Source organism: Urocitellus parryii, chromosome 5 (genome assembly GCF_045843805.1).
Source record: "Urocitellus parryii isolate mUroPar1 chromosome 5, mUroPar1.hap1, whole genome shotgun sequence".
Classification (NCBI taxonomy): domain Eukaryota; kingdom Metazoa; phylum Chordata; class Mammalia; order Rodentia; family Sciuridae; genus Urocitellus; species Urocitellus parryii.
This window is the reverse complement of record NC_135535.1, coordinates 65,941,059-65,961,383: the sequence shown is the minus strand read 5'-3', so window position 1 is coordinate 65,961,383 and position 20,325 is coordinate 65,941,059. Positions and strand designations below refer to the sequence as shown.

General features: G+C 39.4%; 1 protein-coding gene across 3 annotated transcripts in view; it reads right to left on the bottom strand.

The window, feature by feature from the left end:
* The window catches only part of Lima1 (LIM domain and actin binding 1), a 94,962-nt gene that overhangs the window by 37,643 nt on the left and 36,994 nt on the right, over positions 1–20,325 (bottom strand). For all 3 annotated transcript variants that reach the window (XM_077798505.1, XM_026407001.2, XM_026407003.2), the window contains 2 exons: positions 8,917–8,962; positions 24–482 (listed from right to left, as the gene is read on the bottom strand). In XM_077798505.1, the coding sequence (XP_077654631.1) occupies positions 24–482; positions 8,917–8,962 (505 nt within the window). The remainder of the gene's footprint in view (positions 1–23; positions 483–8,916; positions 8,963–20,325) is intronic.

Genomic DNA, 20,325 nt, shown 5'->3' with positions numbered 1-20,325 from the left:
TTTTAAATCTGCCCAGTTCTTACCTTGGTTTGAGTTGGTTCACCTTTCTCAAACATCATCTTAAGCCTGTTCAGTGGAACATTGTATTTCTCTATTTTGCCTGAAGTTTCTATGTTTTCACTGACTTCAGATCTCTCTATTTCATGCCTGGACTCTCCCAGACAATTTTCCATTTTTTTGCTTTCTGTTGTGCGGTCTTTAAGATCCTCACTGTCTTCAGTGCCGGGATATCGGCGCTGAGTAAGGGTTTCAGGACGTGATCCAAATCTGCGTCTGGACTGGGATTGTTCCTCGTGGTCAACTCCAGAAGCAGAGCTGCTTGTCACTTCAACAGGAGGGTGGGTGACTCTGTGTCTAACCTCAGTGCTGCTGTTTCGCAGAGGGTCTGTGTGCGACTCTGCTCCCGGTACTGGATTCTCCCACTTCTTCTTTAACACAGTCAGTGTCCCCCTTCTAAAGTGCTGGGGGAGATTTTCGGTATTCTAGAAGAGCAAGAAGTAAGTGCCAGTTATAACTTGCCTGCTCTTTGTAAAATGAAAGTTAAAACTCTAAGCTGCTCCTAGTCCACACACAGCCCTTTCAGACAGCTGTGAACAGTTACAGCCCTGCCACATGGAGCAAGCATCCACCCCAGGGCAGGGAGAAGGAAAGAGAAAAAGTCTGGCGCTGAAGCAGGAAGTGATAAAACAGGATAGCCTTATAAGGACAAAATGAGAAGAAAAGACAGCCTGGATCTAATGATAGTTCCATAGGAGATGAGAGGTTTTTATCAAAAGATTCATGGGGAAAGCAAGAAAGAAAAAGCAAAATACCAGGTACTTAAATATTATAACTATGCATTAATAAAAGTTCAAGAAATTATGTCACTATATGATGTGATTGATGTAATAAATTCTGCTTTTTTTTAAATAGGAAATACATAGTATAGCTAAAACTATAGTTGGATGATAGCATCAAGAACTGAAACTATTTATAGAAACCTAAAGAAGTCACCAGACTTTTATAAGTATTTGCATAAATGATATTTAGTTATACCTGACATAATTTACATGCATAGAAATGATCTTTGTGTGACAGGACAGGGAGGGCTAAAGTCTCTGCAGACTATGTGTGTGTGTGTGTGTGTGTGTGTGTGTGTGGTCCCAGGGAGAAAACCCAAGGCCTTACACATACTAGGAAAACACTCTGTCACTGAGTTATGCCAGCCCTCACATTTTATTTTTACATATGAATCTAATCCACTTTCCCTGCTCTCTACATGTTTACCTATTTTAAAATTCTTAATTATCAGAAAATTCACTTACAGATTCTTGGGATAATGAAACATGTAGACTTCATAAGAAAACGTAACCACCACCCAGTCTCATGATCAAAGAACACACATTTACAGATCAAAGAGAATTTACTTTTATCTAGGCCAAAAATGGAATTTATACATATAAGACAGACTGAAAACAACCTGGAAATAGTCTGCTGTTATAGGATAATAAAGAAAATGTGCTGTTAGAGTAAAATTAAATGTCCCATACTTTGAAAGTTCTCCTAAATAAACTAAACACCACCTTCCCAACAAATTGTGACCTCCAGTACCTTCTTACTCTCCATTCCTGTAGTCTGTGACTCCCCAGGCTTTCAATGAAGAAAGAAAGGACAAACAACCTAGGACTGAAAGACTTCAGGGAATTAAATGGGATTAGCAGCTATATTGGGAATTAAGTCTCTCACCCTATTACTCTTCTGAATATACTAAGAGCTATTCTATCAAGTAGCATCAGGCTTGAATAAATAAAGTTATAGAACAACTGCTTTATTCTAGTGTTTAAATTGTAGCTTATGGAACGATTTGCTGGAAGATGTATAGATGGATCAGAGACAGAAGAAGCATGAAAGATTTTTGTGGAGAATTTTTTAAATGGCTCCTTCTGGGTGTGGAATATTAATGTAAGCCTGTAATCCCACCACTCAGGAGGCTGAGGCAGGAGGATGGTTTGAGCCTAGGAGTTAGATACCAACCTGGACAACCTAGAGAGACCCCATCTAATAAATGAATAATGGCGGGGGGGGGGGTGACCCAGCTCCAGAAACAGGTGCTTCACTCTCAGAAGCATTTTTTGATTCTATGACCTCCTGCCACAGATGAGTCACCTATGCCTCCACCTTCACCTTCCCTACCATGCTCATATAGGTAGGGAAGCAGAGCAGCAGCTGGAAGTAGTAGTGTAAGCCTGTGATCCCAGTAGTTTGGGAGGCTGAGACAGGAGTAACTCAAACTCAAAGCCAACTTCAGGAACTTAGTGAGGCCCTAAGCAACTTAGCGACATCCTGTCTCAAAATATAACATAAAAGGGCTGAGAATATGGCTCAGTGGTTTAACATCCCTGGTTAAAAGAAAAAAAGAAAAAAGCAGCATTTTGCATGGTAAGTACACACTGCCTTCTTGGATAAATATCATGGGATCAAGATATATTTATTGATATTTATAAGATATTTTGGGGGGTACTGGGGGTCAAACCCAGGGGTGCTTTACCACTGAGCTACATCTCCAGTCTTTTTTTATTTTTTATTTTAAGACAGGTTCTCACTAAGTTGTCAAGGCTGGCCTTAAATTTGCAGTCCTCTTGAGCTGGGGTTGTGGCTCAGGGTTAGAGTGCTTACCTCACATGTGTGAGACACTGGGTTAGATTCTCAGCACAGCATATAAATAAATAAATAAAATAAAGGTCCATCAACAACTATATATATTAAAAAAAAAAAAAAAAAACACTTGTGCTACAGTTGTGGCTCAGGGGTAGAGTGCTCGCCTAGCATGCACAAGGCACTGGGTTCAATCCTCAGCACCACATAAATGTAAAATAAAGATATTGTGTCCACCCTAAAACTTAAAAATAAATATTAAAAAAAAAACTTGCAACCCTCCTGCTTCAGCCTCCCTAGTCACCAGGATTATAGGCAAGAGCCATTGTGCCTGAGTCATAAGATACTTTTTAAAAATTTGTTCCAATTAGTTATACATGACAGTAGAATATATGTATGCACTTTGATATATCACACATAAATGAAGTATAATTCTTATTTTTCTCATTGTATATGTTGTAGAATCACATTGGTCATGTAGTCATATATGTACATAAGCTAATAATGTCTGTTTCATTCTACTATTATTCTTACCCCCATACTTCTACCTCTCCCTTTACGTCCCCTCTATCTAATCTAAGGTAACTCTATTCTTCCCTAGGCCCCCATAAGATAATTTTTTTAATAATACTTACATATATTTATAAATATGAGCATAGAAAAGTAGTCTGGAAGAAACGGCATCAGGGTATTAACAGTTTATCTTTGGATAATGGATTATGGCACTTGTATTTTCATTTTATAATAAACACATATTCATGATATAATAAACAGTGAATGCCAACTTATCCAGACCCTGTCTCAAAATAAAAAATAAAAAGGGCTGGGGATGTGGCTCAGTGGCTAAGTACCTATGGGTTTAATCCCTGGTATAATAATAATAATAATAAAAACAGTGACTGTAAAAACAAAATTATACATCATCTCCATATCACCAAAAATAGCTTTCACAGAATATTAAAAATTTTGATGTTACTTTAAGCAACACAAAAATTATCATTTCTATTTTACTTGTATTAAGCAGGAAGAGAGGGATTTGGGTGGAGGAGTATCAGCAGTGTCCCAAACAAGGACTGGGTGGAGGACATCCCCTTAGGGAGCATTTCAGAAGGAATAAATATGCTCTTTTATTAAAAAGAGCTCCTATGGATACAAGTTCAAGAGTGTTGAGGCGGGGGTGAGGGTATGTGGCATGGACACAAAGGGGAAGGGCCGGGTAGTGTGCTCTGACAGCATTAAAACCCCACACCCTTAAATTCTCCTGGGACTGCTGCCTAGGTCATGGCAGTTGTCCAAGTCCTCAGGACCCGAGGCAAGCAAAGATAGAGAAGAAAAGAAGTTATATAACAAAAGCAATACTAAAAGCAACACAAAAGAATATTAGTGGGGCTGGGGTTGTGGCTCAGTGGTAGAGTGCTTGCCTCACACGTGTGAGGCACTGGGTTCAATTCTCAGCACCACATATGAATGAATGAGTAAAATAAATCAACACTAAAAAATATTTTTTAGGGCTGGAGATGTGGCTCAGCGGTAGCGCGCTCGCCTGGCATGCGTGCGGCCCGGGTTAGATCCTCAGCACCACATACCAACAAAGATGTTGTGTCTGCCGAGAACTAAAAAATAAATATTAAAAAAAAAAATTCTCTCTCTCTCTCTCTCTCTCCTCTCTCACTCTCTCTTTAAAAAAAAAATTAAAAAAAAATATTTTTTAAAAAAGAATATTAGACAGAGAGGCCTGAGTTATCATTGACTAATAGACTACAGATTATTTATACTTTCTTCTTTTTCTTTGTATTACCTACAGGGAACATGTATTACTTGTGTAATGTACCTCCATCCAGTCAAATGACCTTGGACAAGTTTCTTGGTTTCTGGAAAATTACAACACAGGGCTACTATGGAGAATACAGGAGTCTATTAACATAGGTCATATAGTATTTGATACAAGTGGGTATCCAGTAAGTGGTGACAATTATTATTTAATGAATGGCCCTACCTACTCCTCTAGCCTCCCCTCAAATGGTGATCAACCATGATCAACTATATTGCCCAGTCATCTTCCAAGTCTTGAACTTGGGTTATAGCCTCTAATTGATCTTTCTATTTGCTCCACAGGGTGGGGGCAAGGGGTATAAAATTAGGTGAAATTCTGGGCTAGGTGTAGCTCAGTAGTAGAATGCTTGTTTAGCATGTACAAGGCCTTGGGTTTTATCACCAACACTGTGCAAAAACAACAATGAGAAGGTGAAATTCTAACTGATGTCATTTGTATCATTTTCCTAGAACAGGATGCTGGGAAGTCAAGAAAGCTAAAAGTTTTCAAGTACTACATTGGTCCCAACACTAGCACAGCCTCTTTTCTCCAGCACCCTATTCATTCTACCCAGCAAGCCTGAGAATCTTGATGCTGCCTCTGGATCGTAATTGGCTGTCTGAACCCATATCACACCCAGCAGATGTGATACAATGCCCTTCCTGCAGGAACATCTGGCTTGTAATTGGGATGAATCAAAGCTCTGTCACTCTGAGATATATGATCTTGGATAAGCCCCTTCCCTTCTTTGGGTTTCAATTATTCCACCTATAAAATGAAGAAGCTGGGTTAAAGGAGCGACAACATTGAAATCTTGGCAAGGAAACCTTCATTTTAAAAGGAGGAGAATATTTGGTAGATATAGCAGTTGGGTGGGAAACATGGACTACCTGGACATACAACCTCCATGGAAGGGAATAAACATCTCTGCTGAGAGTTTCTCAGAAAAGTAGTAGATGGTATTATGGAGTTCAATGTTCATGTGACACATATTTTCAAAATGTGGCTCATTCCATGCTTGAAATGGACCTGAAAATATAACTGATTGTGGTATTACTGGTATATGTTCCAATGTCTTGGGTTTAAATAGAGAGGGGAGGGAAAAGGAGTACACTTATGGGAATCCAGGATATCATATAACCCAGTTCCACCATTTGCTAATGGAGAAAATTTATCCATTTGCTCTTGAATGTTTCTTTGACTTACGTTTCATGGTAAAATGTAGGTATTCTTTTTTTTTTAAAATATACTTTTTTTAGTAGATAAATGCAATACCTTTATTTTTATTTATTAATAATTTAAATACACATACTTATAACTATAATATATTTGTATTTATAAACTATTTGACACCATGACACTTAATCCATAAAGCTTCAGCATGTACCTGTGAGAATAAGGACATTCTCCAAAATAAGCATTTTTACTATTTTTTTTTCTCTTGGTACTGAATATTGAACCAAGGGGCACTTTGCCACTGAGCTATAACCCCAGCACCCCCTTTTTAAAAAAAGTTACTTACTCTAATTTGTTATACATGATGGCAGAATGCAATTCATTTCATATTACACATATAGTGCACACCTTTATTTATTTAATGTGGTGCCGAAAATCGAACCCAGTGCTTCACATCTGTGAGGCAAGCATTCCACCACTGAGCCACAACCCCAGCCCCAAAAGTAGGTATTCTTTAACCTGGTCAATCACTTCATAAATTTATGTGAACATTTCCCTTTGCTCTTCAGAAGGAAAAAAAGTCCTCTGTCATGAGTAAAAAAGTGATAAAAGTTGAATAACGTCTGTTTTAGTTTAGATAATAGCATTTTACCAATATTATCATTATTATTATTTGGTTTTGAGAAAGGTACCATAGGTATGTAAAATGTTAACATTAGGGGAAACAAGATAAAGGAATATAAGAGCTCTACCTCAATTATCCTAAATCTAAATTACAAAATAAAAAGCTACCAAAAAAAAAAAAGTAAACCTGACTTGTGCTGTTCCTTGTATTTCACAGTAAAAGGTTTTGAAAGCATAGGCTGTAGTTGTTATTTCTATTTCCATTTCCTCTTTAGTTCTGCTACCAAAATACTTCTGTAATTTTTTTTTTTTTTTTTTTTTTTTGGTGATACTGGGGATTGACCCTAGGAGTGCTTTCCTACTGAGCTACATCCTCAGCCTGACTATGGGGATTGAACCCATGCCAAGTTCAAGTACTCTACCACTGAGCTACATCTCCTGCCCTTTTAAAATTTTATTTTGAGATAAGATCTTGCTAAGTTGTCCAGGCTGGCCTCAAACTGGTGATCCTCCTGCCTCAATGCCCCCAAGGAGCTGAAATTGCAGGCATGCAACACCATGCCCAACTAGATACATCCAGTTTATCTTCAGGCAGGATCTCTTCCAATGCCAGATTTGTATATTCAAGTTCCTACTTGGCATTTCCACTTGAATGCCTTAATAAAGTATTTCACATTTAACATGTCCAAAACTGTGCCTCAACTAATTCTCTCCTCCAAACCTGCTTTTATTGCAGTCTCCATTTCAATTAATGCCATTTAAATTTGAATTTAATGGTGTTTGGGCCAAAAACCATTGTTGCCATTTTTTATTTTTCTCTTTCTACCTTCAATACAAATCCTGACTACTTCTCATCACCTACTCCACTATTAATCCAGTCCAACCAATTATCATTTCTTTCCTTAATCATCACATATTGCTCCTCTACAGTTTTTATCTCTTTGTAGACTTTAAGTCAGACCACATTGGTTTTGTGCACACAAACCCTCTAAAGGCCTCCTTTCCTTCAGAGTTAAGGTCTAGTTCTTCTCAATGACCCCATGTAAACTTTTCTCTTCCCAGTCCTCAAATAGACATCGGCTGCTTTTGCCTCTGGGCATTTGCACATGCTGTTCCTTTAGTTTAAGTCCTTCTTCTCCCTGGCTCATGTTCTCAGATCTCCACCCAAATGCCACCTCATCAGAGGCCTACACCTAAACTCTATTCATCACTACTGCTATATAGCACTGTCACTCTATCATCTGTGTCTCCCAGTAGAATGTAAACTCCATGAGGGAGAAGATGAAGTCCATATTCTTAACACCTAAAACAGTGCTTGAAATATAGTAGGCGCGTTATGAAAACTTGCTAAATGAATAAGTAAAAGAAGGAGGGAGGAAGGGGAATAAGGCAGGAGAATGATAGAAGAAACAAGCAACTGAGTGAAATAATGGTAGCTTTTTTCTTATAATGTACCAAAGAAGATCCCTTTTCAAATTACAGGGAAATTAAGCCAAAGACCTGGTCAGTATAACCTCCTTAGAGAGAACAAATTGGGGCATGTTGTACACTAATTTTAATAGACAAGGTACTAAAAACTGCCATGAGGATGCTTTTTTGTTTTGTTTTGAATATTTTTAGTTGTAGGTGAACACAATACCTTTATCTTATTTTATTTTTACATTTTCTTTTAGTTGTAGATAGACACAATAACTTTATTTGATTTATTTATTTTTATGTGGTGCTGAGGATCGAACCCAGTGCCTCATGTGTGTGAGGCAAATTCTCTACCACTGAGCCACAGCCCCAGCCCTATTTTTTTAATGTGTTGCTGGGGATCAGACCCAGTGCCCCACATGCTAGGCAAGTGTTCTACTACTGAGCCACAACCCCAACCCCATGAAGATGTTTTTGTAATGCCAGCCAAATTAAAGAATTCTTGCCCAAATATGTGAGGTTTATTCCTCAGGAGATTAAATCAAGGAGCCAGGCACAGTAGCCAGCTACTTGGGAGGCTGAGGCAGGAGGATCACTAGAGCTCATGAACTTGAAATCAACCTGGGCAACATACCAAGATCCCATCTCAAAAAACACAAGGCAAAATTTTAAAAAAATAAAGAAATTAAGTAAGATTTCAAAGAAATATATTATCCAACCCAGCTGGAAGTTTGCAAGCAGGGAGAGCAGACAATGGATACTATCTAGGAGCTTATTCTGGAAATGTTTGTCTTTGATGGATCCTGCAGCAAGGAAACTTTCTTACTAGATTGAGTCAAGAAGTTCACTTTAAACAAAGAATCAGAGGAAAATAACAGCTGTGTAGCTTCTACCATTTAAATGCATAGATACAGAAATTCTGGTTGTTTGATTTGGAAAAAAGTATGGCAGCCTAGGAAACCCTATGTTCTCAATTTTGCCGAAGTGAGAACCTTAGGCAAAGCACTTGGCCTTATATCCTTCATTCAGCATAGGAAAGAAAAGTGGTCCAGAAGGAGAACCTCAGTGAAAAAAATAAGATTTCCTGCACCTGAGCCAAGTTCTCCTGGGCAAATGGCTCATGAATCAGACCAGTTGGCACAAATGTCCAGCTCAGCTGACACTGCACACAAGCCCCACAGAGCTGCAGGTGGCTTGGCCACATGGGCTTTCCACATGAAGTTCCACGTACCCCAGGGCTTCAGAATACTTACACTTTTCTTCTTTTCCATGTTGGCCTCTTCAGCTGCTTTCTGGTACCTTCAGAGAAGAGAGAAAAAAGAAAACATCCTCAATTTATACTTTTACTGTTTCAACTTTTAAGAAAAATACTTCTACATCTCTATCGAAAGCAGCCCTCACTTCCTGGGGCTGGTACATTCAGCTGCTCTCATATAACAGAAAAATTGATGTGGGTGAGATCAAATGCTGGAAAACTGGATAGAATACAATGTCTGAGGTTTAAGTTGCTGTTTTGTCCCTTTTTTTTTTTTTTTAAGTATTGTGGATTGTACCGAGGGGTGCTTTACCACTGAACTGCATCCCCAGCTCTTTTTATTTTGTGAGACAGGGCCTCACTAAGTTTCTGAGGCTGGCTTTGAACTTGCCATCCTCCTGCTTCAGCCTCCCAAGTCATAGGAATGCACCACAGTTCTGGGCGAGGATGTCTCTTTTGGGATAAAGAAGGCCTTGGGAAGTAAAATTGTTCCTGGTAATAAGTATCCCACTGAGAAAAGAACAGGAGAAACAGAGAAAGTTAAAATGTATGTTACACACACACACACACACACACACACACAATATTTTACCACAATTAAGCAAAACAGTGAGGTACTGACATGAAGACAGATACATAGACAAACAGAATAGAAAACCCCATAAATAAATCCTCACATATACAGTCAAGTGATCTTCAACAAGACTTTTACAACCATTTCAAAGGAGAAGGACAGCCTTTTTAAATAAATGGTGCAGGAAAAAATAGATAACTACATGCAAAAGAATGAAGTTGAATCCTTACCTTATACAATGTACAAATATTAAGTAAAAAATTGATCAGAGACCTAAATGTAAGAACTAAAACTTTAAAACTCTAGTAGAAATAGAGAAAGAAAAGCTTCACAACTTTGGATTTGGGAATGACTTTCAGGATATAAAACCAAAAGCACAGCGAACAAAAGGAAAAAAAAAAAAAGCCTGGTTTGGTGATACACTCTGTAATCCCAGTGATTTGGGAGACTGAGTCAGGAGGCTCACAAGTTCCTATTTAGCAACACTCTGTCTCAAAGTAAAATAAATTTTAAAAAGAGCTAGGGTTATAGCTTAGTAGTAAAATGTTTGCCTATTGAATGTATGAGGCCCTGGGTTCAATCCCCAGTAGTGTCCAAAAAAAAAAAAAAAAAAAAGAAAAAGAAAAGAAGAAGAAGAAAAGAAGAAAATAAATAAAGTGAACATCAACAAAATTAAAAATTTATGTGCATCAAAGGACACACTACCAGAGCTGGGGACATAGCCCAGTTGGTTGAGTGCTTGCCTCGCATGCATAACACCTGGGTTCAATCCCCAGCACTGCCAAAAATTAAAAAAAAAAAAAAAAAAATGACACTACCAACAGAATGGAAAGTTCCCTGGAATGAAAGAAAATATTTGGAACTCATATACCCAATAAAAGATTAATATCCAGATTGTACAAATTCTTAAAAAATAACACAAATATGATGATATACATAATATTCTGTATCTCCCTTTCTCCACTTCAGAGAAATTCAAAACAACTTAAGTTTTGTTTTCCTTTAATAATTTTATTTTATTTATTTTTATGTGGTGCTGAGGATCGAATCCTATGCCTGACACCTGCTAGGCGAGCACTCTAACACCGAGCCACACCCCAGCCCTACTTCAGCCTCCCAAGTCATTGGGGTTATAGGAGTGTACCACACTTAGGTTTTTATTCACGAAATATTTACTGGTTCCTACTATATTCCAAGCACGAAAGAAAAATAAGTGAAAGAAATGACTAAATCAAACATAATATCTGCCCCCAGAGAGCTTATAGTTTAGACATTAAAACACATAAGCACATGTGCATATACACACATACACATGTGTGCAATCACAGGTACAGAGACTAATTAGTCCTTCAAAAGTGGAGCATTATTAAACAATTTAATAAAAGAACAAAACTAAGAAAAGGGGAGGTGGTAAAGGAAAGCTTCAATATGGTAATCATCCTGATCGGTTTTACAATTTATTTAAATATCATATTGTACCCCATAAATATACAATTAAATATACAAAAATTATCTGTCACCTTAAAAAAAAAATCCAGATGAAGAAATGACCTTTAGGCTGAGCCCTGAAGTTGGACCACAAGGAGTTAGCCAGGCAAAAAGAGGTGGGAAAGCATTCCAGGCACAGGAAAATAGCACACATACCAGCCTCAAGGCAAGAAAGTGTCTGATGGGTATTAGGTACACAAAGAACTCCAGTGTTGCTGAAGCACACCGAGAAAGGGCAAAGGCAGGAGATGAGGCTGGGATGTTGGGGCAGACTGGGTAGAGCTTTGTAGGTCATGCTAAGGATTTTGAATTTAATCCTAGGTACAATGGATGGCCATTGATCCAATTAATGTTTTAAAGGAGCACAGAAAATGCACTGGTAAGTGCTAATAATGGAGGTGGCATTAGTGTTGAGATACTGCTGGCTTGCTTGGCCCAGGATGGCAGCACTGGAGATAAAGAAAAGTGAATAGATTTGAGATATATTTCAGAGGTAGAATCAACAGTGTGCTAATGAGGAGAGGGAGAAGAGGAAAAAGGTCAAGAATAATTTCCAGGTTGGGTATGGTGGCTCACATCTATAATCCCAGCACCTCTGGAGGCTGAGGCAGGAGGATTTCAAGTTCAAAGCCAGCCTCAGCAACTTAGCGAGGCCCTAAGCAACTCAGTGAGACCCTGTCTCTAAATAAAATATAAAAAACAGTCTGGGGATGTCACACAGTGGTTAAGAACGCCCCTTGGTTCAATTCCCAGTACAAAAAAAAAAAAAAAGAATGATTTCCAGGTCTCTGGCAACTGAATCAACAAGAAATAATGTTTACTGAGATGGAGAATTTGGTTTTCTTTCTTTCTTTTCTTTTTTTTTTTTTCAGTGCTAGGGATCGAACCAAGGGCCTTGTGCCTTGCTCATGCTAGGCAAGAACTCTACCACTGAGCTACAACTCCATCCCTGGGATGCGAAATTCTGAAGGAGAAACAAATCCAGTGGGAAGATCAAGAGTTCAGTGTCAGCCATGTTAAATAAAACATTCATTTGGTGGTACAGTAGAAACAAATATCAAGAGTTCAGAAAAGAGGTTGAAACTAGACACATACATGTAGGAAAAGTTTGCCCATATATGGTATTAAAGCTATGACTGTAAAAGATATCTAATATTAGTGTTTTGGTGAATTTCCATCATTTTTCCCACTTATAGCTATACCTGTCTGAGAGATTATCTCAAAGTGGGAATTCAGAAATAGTGAATTACAGCAAAACAGAAACTTAAGAATGGTCCTTGATCATGGGTTTCCACACCCCTTGGACAATCATCTACAGTATATTACAGCAATAACTCAATATATGAAAGCCAGAGCCAATCAGCAGACAGAATTATAGTTAGTCAATTGTTCTCCAAAGAAAGGTATTTACACTGTGGTTAGATGAGTAAACAGGCTGAGGTTCCCCTCCCTTTAAAGTCCTAACAGAAACATGGATTTTTAAAAGATTAAAATAGTTTTTATCTTCAGCCCTATTTTTTTAGCACTGAGGCATATGAAGATCAGGTGTATGCACCAATGGCTGTAATGAACCCTGTTTTGAAATTCAGAGGCAACTATTACAGCCCCTTATTTTATTTTTTTGGTACCAGGGATTGAATTCAGGGGCACTTGACCACTGAGCCACATCCCCAGTCCTTTTTTTTATTTATTATTATTATTTTTAGCTGTAGATGGACACAATATCTTTATTTTTATGTGGTGCTGAGGATCAAACCCAGTGCCTCATGCATGCGAGGCAAGCACTCCACCACTGAGCTATAATCCCAGCCCACCCCAGCCCTTTTTTAATATTTTATTTAGAGACAGGGTCTCACTGAGTTGCTTGGCACCTTGCAGTTGCTGGGGCTGGCTTTGAACTCACGATTCTCCTGCCTCAACTTCCCAAACAGCTGGCGTTACAGGCATGTACCACCGTGCCCGGCTGTAGCCCCTAATTTTAATGAGATACTTGATAAATAGTGGGCACACAGGGAGAAAGGCTCTACACCACTACTCCTTCCTAGTTTGGTCCTTGGTATTTACCTTTTGTACTCTGAGTGTTACGATACTCTGAATCTCAGCAATTTTTGTTTGTTTTGTTTTAGATGGGATCCCACTATATTACTTAGTCTGGTCTCCAACTCCTGGGCTCAAGTGATCCTCCTGTCCAGCCTGAGGCTGGGACTACAAGTACATGTCACCATGCATGACCAGCTACCAAGGCTTAGTACTTTTGAATTCAGTGTTCCACCAGGATTCAGCCCTCAGATTTTCCTCAAAGGCACTTAGAACAACTGGCATTATTCTGACATAAACTGTGAAGGGCATCTATTTTTGGGGGGAGGTGTCATTTTGAAGATCCAATTTGAGGGAACATTTTTTTCAATGAAATCTCTATAATTAAAATCTCATCCCTATTCCCTTCCTAGATTTTCTTCTGGTTCAGTCTCTTTTTTCTCACAAATGGAATTTAATCTTGCAACTGCTCATTAATGCACAGCTGTGAGGCAGGCAGCTGATGGAGGATACTAAAATCATCTGGGGAATAATAATAGTGTCTCAAATTTTTCTTAGGTCAGAAAATAGAGTTCCTGAGCCATGACTTGCTTGTATGTCCTCAAATAGAGCAAAGGGAACACAGAGCCAAAAAAGGGAAAATGGAAACTCCCAAGGTTTAGGCAATGTATTTTCTTCTGGAACAAATTCACCACTAAAATGTTATAGAGAAGTAAAAAAAGAGGAAGTTAACCAGGGAAATCTGACGATATTTTTCTCCCCAGTACTGGGGACAAAACCCAGGGGCATAGGCATGTCACATAAGCACTCTACTACTAAATTATGTCCCAGCACTTTTTTTGGGGTGTGGTGGGGGTAGTGGGAGAAAGGGTCTCATTAGATAGCACAGGTTGCTGACCTCAGACTTGCAATTCTCCTGCCTCAGTCTCTCAAGTAGCTGGGATTACAGATGTGTACCACTACATTCAGTTCAATTTTTTTCTTATGAGGGAAGAATAGTCATTAAAAAAAAAAAAACTAAATACAAACCTTTTTATCTCTTGGGACTCAGAATAATTAAAGTTATACCAGCGTAGGAGGGACTATGATAAGGTGGAGACACCCTGGCACTGGGTGAGGGATCAGTGTGCTGGGTTCATCAAATCTCCCATCTCCAGGAATGACCTTCAGTCCCAATTGCTGAACCTCAAGTTCCTTATTTTCAAAGGAGTGGGACAAAGGTTAGCCAAACCAGTGATTTCTAGCATTTTTAGGTGTAGAACCCTCTCATTTTATTTAGAACCTAAAATATAAAAGAGATCAAGCTTGGTACAGTAGCTCACGACTGTAATCCCAGGCTTGGGAAGCTGAGGCAGGAGGATTGCAAATTCAAATCCAACCTATGCAACTTAGTGAGGCCATAAGTAACTCAGTGAGACTCTGTCTCAAAATAAAATATAAAAAAGGGTTGGTGATATGGCTCAGTGGTAGAGTGCCCCTGGGTTCAATCCTTGGTACCAAAAATAAATAAATAAATAATAAAAGAGACCAAAACAGGACCGCTGGGGTGGAAGGTCCCTGGCTCTATCCTAAGATCTTTCCATCTTTCCAGAACTGGCCCCTGAGGTTCCTCTGAAAACTACCAGGATAGACTCCCTTTAATTCAAAAAATATATGTATCAAATAAGACCTTCTTGCAAAGAAACCAAATGCTCCCCAGTCAACTTTTATCAAGTAAAGGATCTTGTTATGCTGAAGTCACAGGGGAGCGAAACCAAAGCTAGTTGTTCAAACTGACCCATTGATAGAACCTTCTTTACCTCAAATTTATCAATTTACAAAGTACAGAGGTTTAGTCAAAGAAATAAGCTATGAAGGACCCACAGTTGCCAGAAAACTAATCTTTTGTACGTATAAATGTAAATTGTATTAACAATTAGAAAATAAAGCCCAACTAACCTACAAACATTGGCCAGACTAAGCTTTCTCCAAATACCACCTTTTTTTTTTTTTTTTAGTTGGGGATTAAACCCAGGCCTCCTTAAGCATGTGCTTTACCACTGACCCACATCCAGGTCAAATACCACTTTTATTTTTTTTGGTACTGATGATTGAACCTGGAATGTTTTAACACTGAGCTATATTCCCAGCCATTTTTATTTTGAGACAGAGTCTTGCTAAATTGCTTAGGCCTGGCTAAATTGCTGAGGCTGGCCTCAAATCCACAATCTCCCTCCTGCCTCAGCCTCTGGGATTACAGGCGTGTGCCACTACATCCAGAGGAAATAAAATGACTTTAATCAAGGTTATGTAATTACTGAATGGTAGAACCAAAATTTGCATGATAATCCACTGACTCCAAGGCTTATATTCTTATGGGTTTAAGATTAATCATTTTCTATCACTGCCATTTACCCTTATGACTTTCATGAACAAAAGAAGGCAGCCAGGCATAGTGGCGCATGCCTGTAATCCCAGTGGCTCCAGAGGCTGAGTGTGAAGATAGCAGGTTCAAAGCCAGCCTTAGCAATTTAGCAAGGTGCTAAGAAACTCATTGAGACTCTGACTCTAAAATACAAAATAGGGCTGCTGATATGACTCAGTGGTTGAGTGCCCATGTGGCACTCAGTGGTTCAACCCCCGTACCAAAAAAAAAAAAAAAAAAAAAAAGGCAGTTAACCCATCATGCTATAAGAAGGGTACCTCTAGGGGCTGGGATTGTGGCTCAGAGATAGAGTGCTCGCCTAGCATGGGTGAGGCCCTGGGTTTGATCCTCAGCACCACATAAAAAAAAAAATAATAATAAAGTTATGTGTCCACCTATAAGTAAAAAATAAATATTGAAGATAAAAAAAAGAAGGGGACCTCTAAGGTCCTTTGTACTTTCTTCAAGAGTAAAAAGACCCCTAAGATGAATTGCCTTTTCCAATTTCCAATTTCCTAACTCTCATGAGTTATTAAAAGACCCAAGAGGCTGGGATTGTGGCTCAGTGGTAGAGGGCTCACCTAGCATGTGCGAGGCCCTGGGTTCAATCCTCAGCACCACGTAAAAATAAATAAATAAAACAAAGGTATTAAAAAAAAAATACCCAAATCCTTATGAGATTCGACTGGGGCTGGACAACGACAGAGGGAGGAGATGAGAAAGTCGCCCAGGAGAAGGTGAGAGCTTCATTGGAGTGACTGACCAATGTTGGGTAGAGTAGAAAGTGAAACCAGGAAGGAGACCGACATCCAGGGCCTGAGTTTCCTGGTGATGTCAAAGCACAGAGTGAGCAGGAATAAGAGAGTGGCACATACAGAAGGACAGAGGCTCTAACCAGAGAGCAGGTTTTCCAAATATTCTCTTTCGGGATGACAATAAGGATGTGGCTGGAGGCAGGGGTTCACAAGATAAAGTGCAGGCTAAAAAGTAGAGAAGATCAACAATTTTTTTTGTTGTTGTTTGTTCCAGGGATTGAACCCAAGGGTGCTTAACAACTGAGCCACATCCCCCAGCCCTTTTTTAATGTTTTATTTTCAGAAGGGTCTCACTAAGTTGCTTAGCACCTCACTAAATTGCTGAAGCTGGCCTTGAACTTGTAATCCTCCCGCCTCAGCCTCCGGAGTTATTGGGATTATAGGCATGCACCACCATATCTGGAAAGATTAAGAAATTATGAAGAAATTTCTTTTTTCTTTTCTTTTTTTTAAAGAGAGAGTGAGAGAGGGAGAGAGAAAAAGAGAGAGAATTTTAATATTTATTTTTTAGTTATCGGCGGACACAACATCTTTGTTGGTATGTGGTGCTGAGGATCGAACCCGGGCCGCACACATGCCAGGCGAGCGCGTTACCGCTTGAGCCACATCCCCAGCCCCAAGAAATTTCAAAGTATTAGATAGGTCATTGATATGGACCAGTGACTCTTCACTGGGGGCTTCATTGGCCCCATCGGGCAATTGGAAACACATGGAGATCTTGTTGGGTTTTCTCTCTCATCCCTTTATTCCTTTTGTAGTTGTCACAGTGTCATAGGTTACTTCCAGCATTTGGAGGAGCTATCCTACACAAGGAAGAGGTACACCCAAAATGCCAATAACATCCCAATGAGAAACAGAGAAGCAAATGATACAGGAAGCTGGTGTTTCCAGTGAAAGTAAGGAGCTTGGCCAGAAGCTGGCACACCACTGTGACACAGGAGAGAAGTGTGAGGTGTAGTCAGATGTGAGCCTCAGAACTCAGGTTTAGGACATTAGAACCAGGCACTAAAAACAATGAATGGGAACGGTATTGCAGTTGCAGGAAAGCAGCAAGTCTGACTCCTGACCCTAGAATATTTCAGGATCCCATGTGCAGAAAGAGTACTACTCAGACATGGGAATGCATGGCCAGGGAAAGCCAAGTTTAGTTAAGGCAGGTGGGGCTAAGGAGGGTGAAAAGGCTAAGAATGTACAGAAGTTTCTCTGCAGAACAGGGGGTTTCCAACTCTCATTAATCACATCTCAACACGGTCTCAGATCCCTTCACTTTCTTTCGATTCCTGTTGCTCCCCACCCTCACAGCAGCTTTCACTTGGTTTCCTGAGAGAGCCTCATAAATTGTCTCCATGCTATCAATCTCTCACCTTTTCCAATATGACTTTTACAATGTTGCCAGAAGCATCTTTCCAAAACAAGTCTGATCATGTCACTCTCTCAGTTGCATTCACCGCTGAACTAACTAAATCTGAAACTTAGCATAGCATTGGAGGCCTCTCACCATCTAGCCCTAATTGAACCGTACTAGTCCCTTCTCACTTTTGTTTTTGCCCTGCTTGACTGCTCGCTTTCTATTCCCTTTGCTTGTGTTAGGCTCCCACAATCCTTTCCTTATTCACTTTGCTTTATGTTCAGGTTCACTTCTTGAAAATCACCAGACTATCTCTTCCAATTACCAATAATTCCTAAATTTCCCTAAAGGCAAAAATCACCAAGGATACTTGTTAAGAGCACAAATTCCTGAGCCCCAATGCAGATACAGAATCAGAATCTTTGGAGGACCTGGGAAGCCATCCATGTAGGAAGGTTTTAAAACATGTTCAAAAAAAACTTTGATATTCCACCCATCAGGAGGTAGAGTCAAGTTCCCCTCTCCCTAAATATAAGTCAGCCTTGGTTATTTACTTCCTTTTCTTTTTTTTTTTTTTAAAGGTACTGGGGATTGAATTCACGGCCTTGCACATACTAGGCAAGCACTCTACCCTTGAGTTACATCTTCAGGCTTAGTGACTCACTTCTATGAAGAGAATGTGGTAAAAGTGATAGCATATGACTTCCAAGGCTAAGGTCATGAAAGGGAACCAACTTCTAGCTTCTTTCTTCTTTTGTTCCCTCCCTCCCTCTGTTTCTGGCTGTTTGCCTTAGAACCCAGCCACGAAGCCAAAGAGTCACATGGACTGGCCATGTGTAAGTGTTCCAATCATGACCCCAGCTGAGTTCCCAGATGACAGCCAGCATCAACTGCCTGACTTGGGAGTGAGTGAGCCTTTAGACAACTAAGGCTCCCAGTTTTTGAGCCACCCTGGCTGATGCTAAGTAGAGCAGAGACAACCCTGTCCAAATTGGAGATTCACAAGCAAAATAAACATTGTCATTATTTTATGCCTCTAAATTTTAGAGGTCTCTGTTTTGTGATGCTGAGCATCTAACACAAGGCTTTAAGCATGTAAGCAGGCACTCTGCCACTGAGGTACATCCCCTAGCCCAAGATTTTTTTATTTTCTTAATTAAAATTTTTTGTTTTTGTATCAGGGACTGAACCCAGGGGCTCTTAACCACTGAGCCACATTCCCATTCCTTTTTATTTTTTGAGATACGTTCTCGCTAAGTTACTTAGGGACTCCCTAAGTTGCTGAGACTGACTTTGAACTTGCAATCCTTCTGCCTCAGCCTCTCAAACCACTGGGATTACAGACATGTGCCACCATGCCAAGCTCCCAAGATTATTTTAATCAAAATTATTAATTCATACTAATTATATAGATTATTGTTTTGTCTTGGGGGTTGAACTCAGAAGTGCTTTTACACTGAGCTACATCCCCAGCGTTCTTTTAATTTTGGGACAAGGTCTCACTAATTTGCTGCGGGTCTTACTAAATTGCTGAGGCTTGCCTCAACTTCTGATCCCTCCTCCTGCCTCAGCCTCCCAAATTTCTAGGATAATAAAAGGTGTGCCATAGTGCCTGGCTAATTGTACAGATTAATGTGACATTTACTTATATGCATATATATGCTTTGCTTGAATCCATCCTCCCTAATGCCCTCTATTACTCTCCCTTCTTTTGCCCTCACTCTTATCTCTCTTCTCTTCTCAATGTATTTAGTTTCAGGTCATCATTTTTTCTTTAATTACCACATATAGAGAAACACATGATACTTGTCTTTCTGTATCTGGTTTAGTTCATGTAACATCATGATCCCCAGTTCCATCTATTTTCCTGCAAATTATGTGATTTAATTCTTTTTTTTTTTTACAGCTGAATAATACTCCATCATGTATATATACCATAATTTCTTTATTCATCTTTCAATGCCAGTCTAAGATTTTCTTTAGGGTACTATAGATTGAACCAAGGACCTTGTATATTCTGGGTAAAGGCTCTACCACTAAGCTAAATCCCCAGTGCTTAGGATCTTCTAAAACAGAAATAGAGGTTGGGGATTTAGCTCAGTGACAGAGCACTTGCCTTGTATGTGTAAGGCCCTGAGTTTGGTCCTCAGCCCTGAAAAAAATAAATAAAACACAACAATAGATAACTGGAACACCATATTATTAGCAAGTACTCCAGATAAATCTTAAGATCACAAAGGTTGGGCTGGGCACTGTGGTGCATGCCTTTAATCCCAGTGACTTGGGAGTCTGAGACAGGAACATCACAAGTTCAAGGCCAGCCTGAGCAACTTAGCAAGGCCCTCAGCAACTTAGTGAGACGCTGTCTCAAAAAATAAAAAATGCAGGGCTAGAATTGTAGCTACAGTGGTAGAGCACTTGCCTAGCATGTGTGAGGCACTGCATTCAATCCTCAGCACCACATAATAAATAAATAAACAAACAAACAAACAAACAAACAAAATAAAGGTATTGTGTCCATCTACAATTTACAAAATATTTAAAAAAATAGGATCAGGGTTGTGGCTCAGTGGTAGAGCACTTGCCTAGCATGCTTGAGGCACTGGGTTCAATCCCCAGCACCACATAAAAATAAAAACAAATAAAGGTATTGTGTCCATCTACAATTAAAAAATATATTTAAAAAAGATAAAAAATAAGAAGAACTGGGGATATATTTCAATGGTAAATCACCCTGGGTT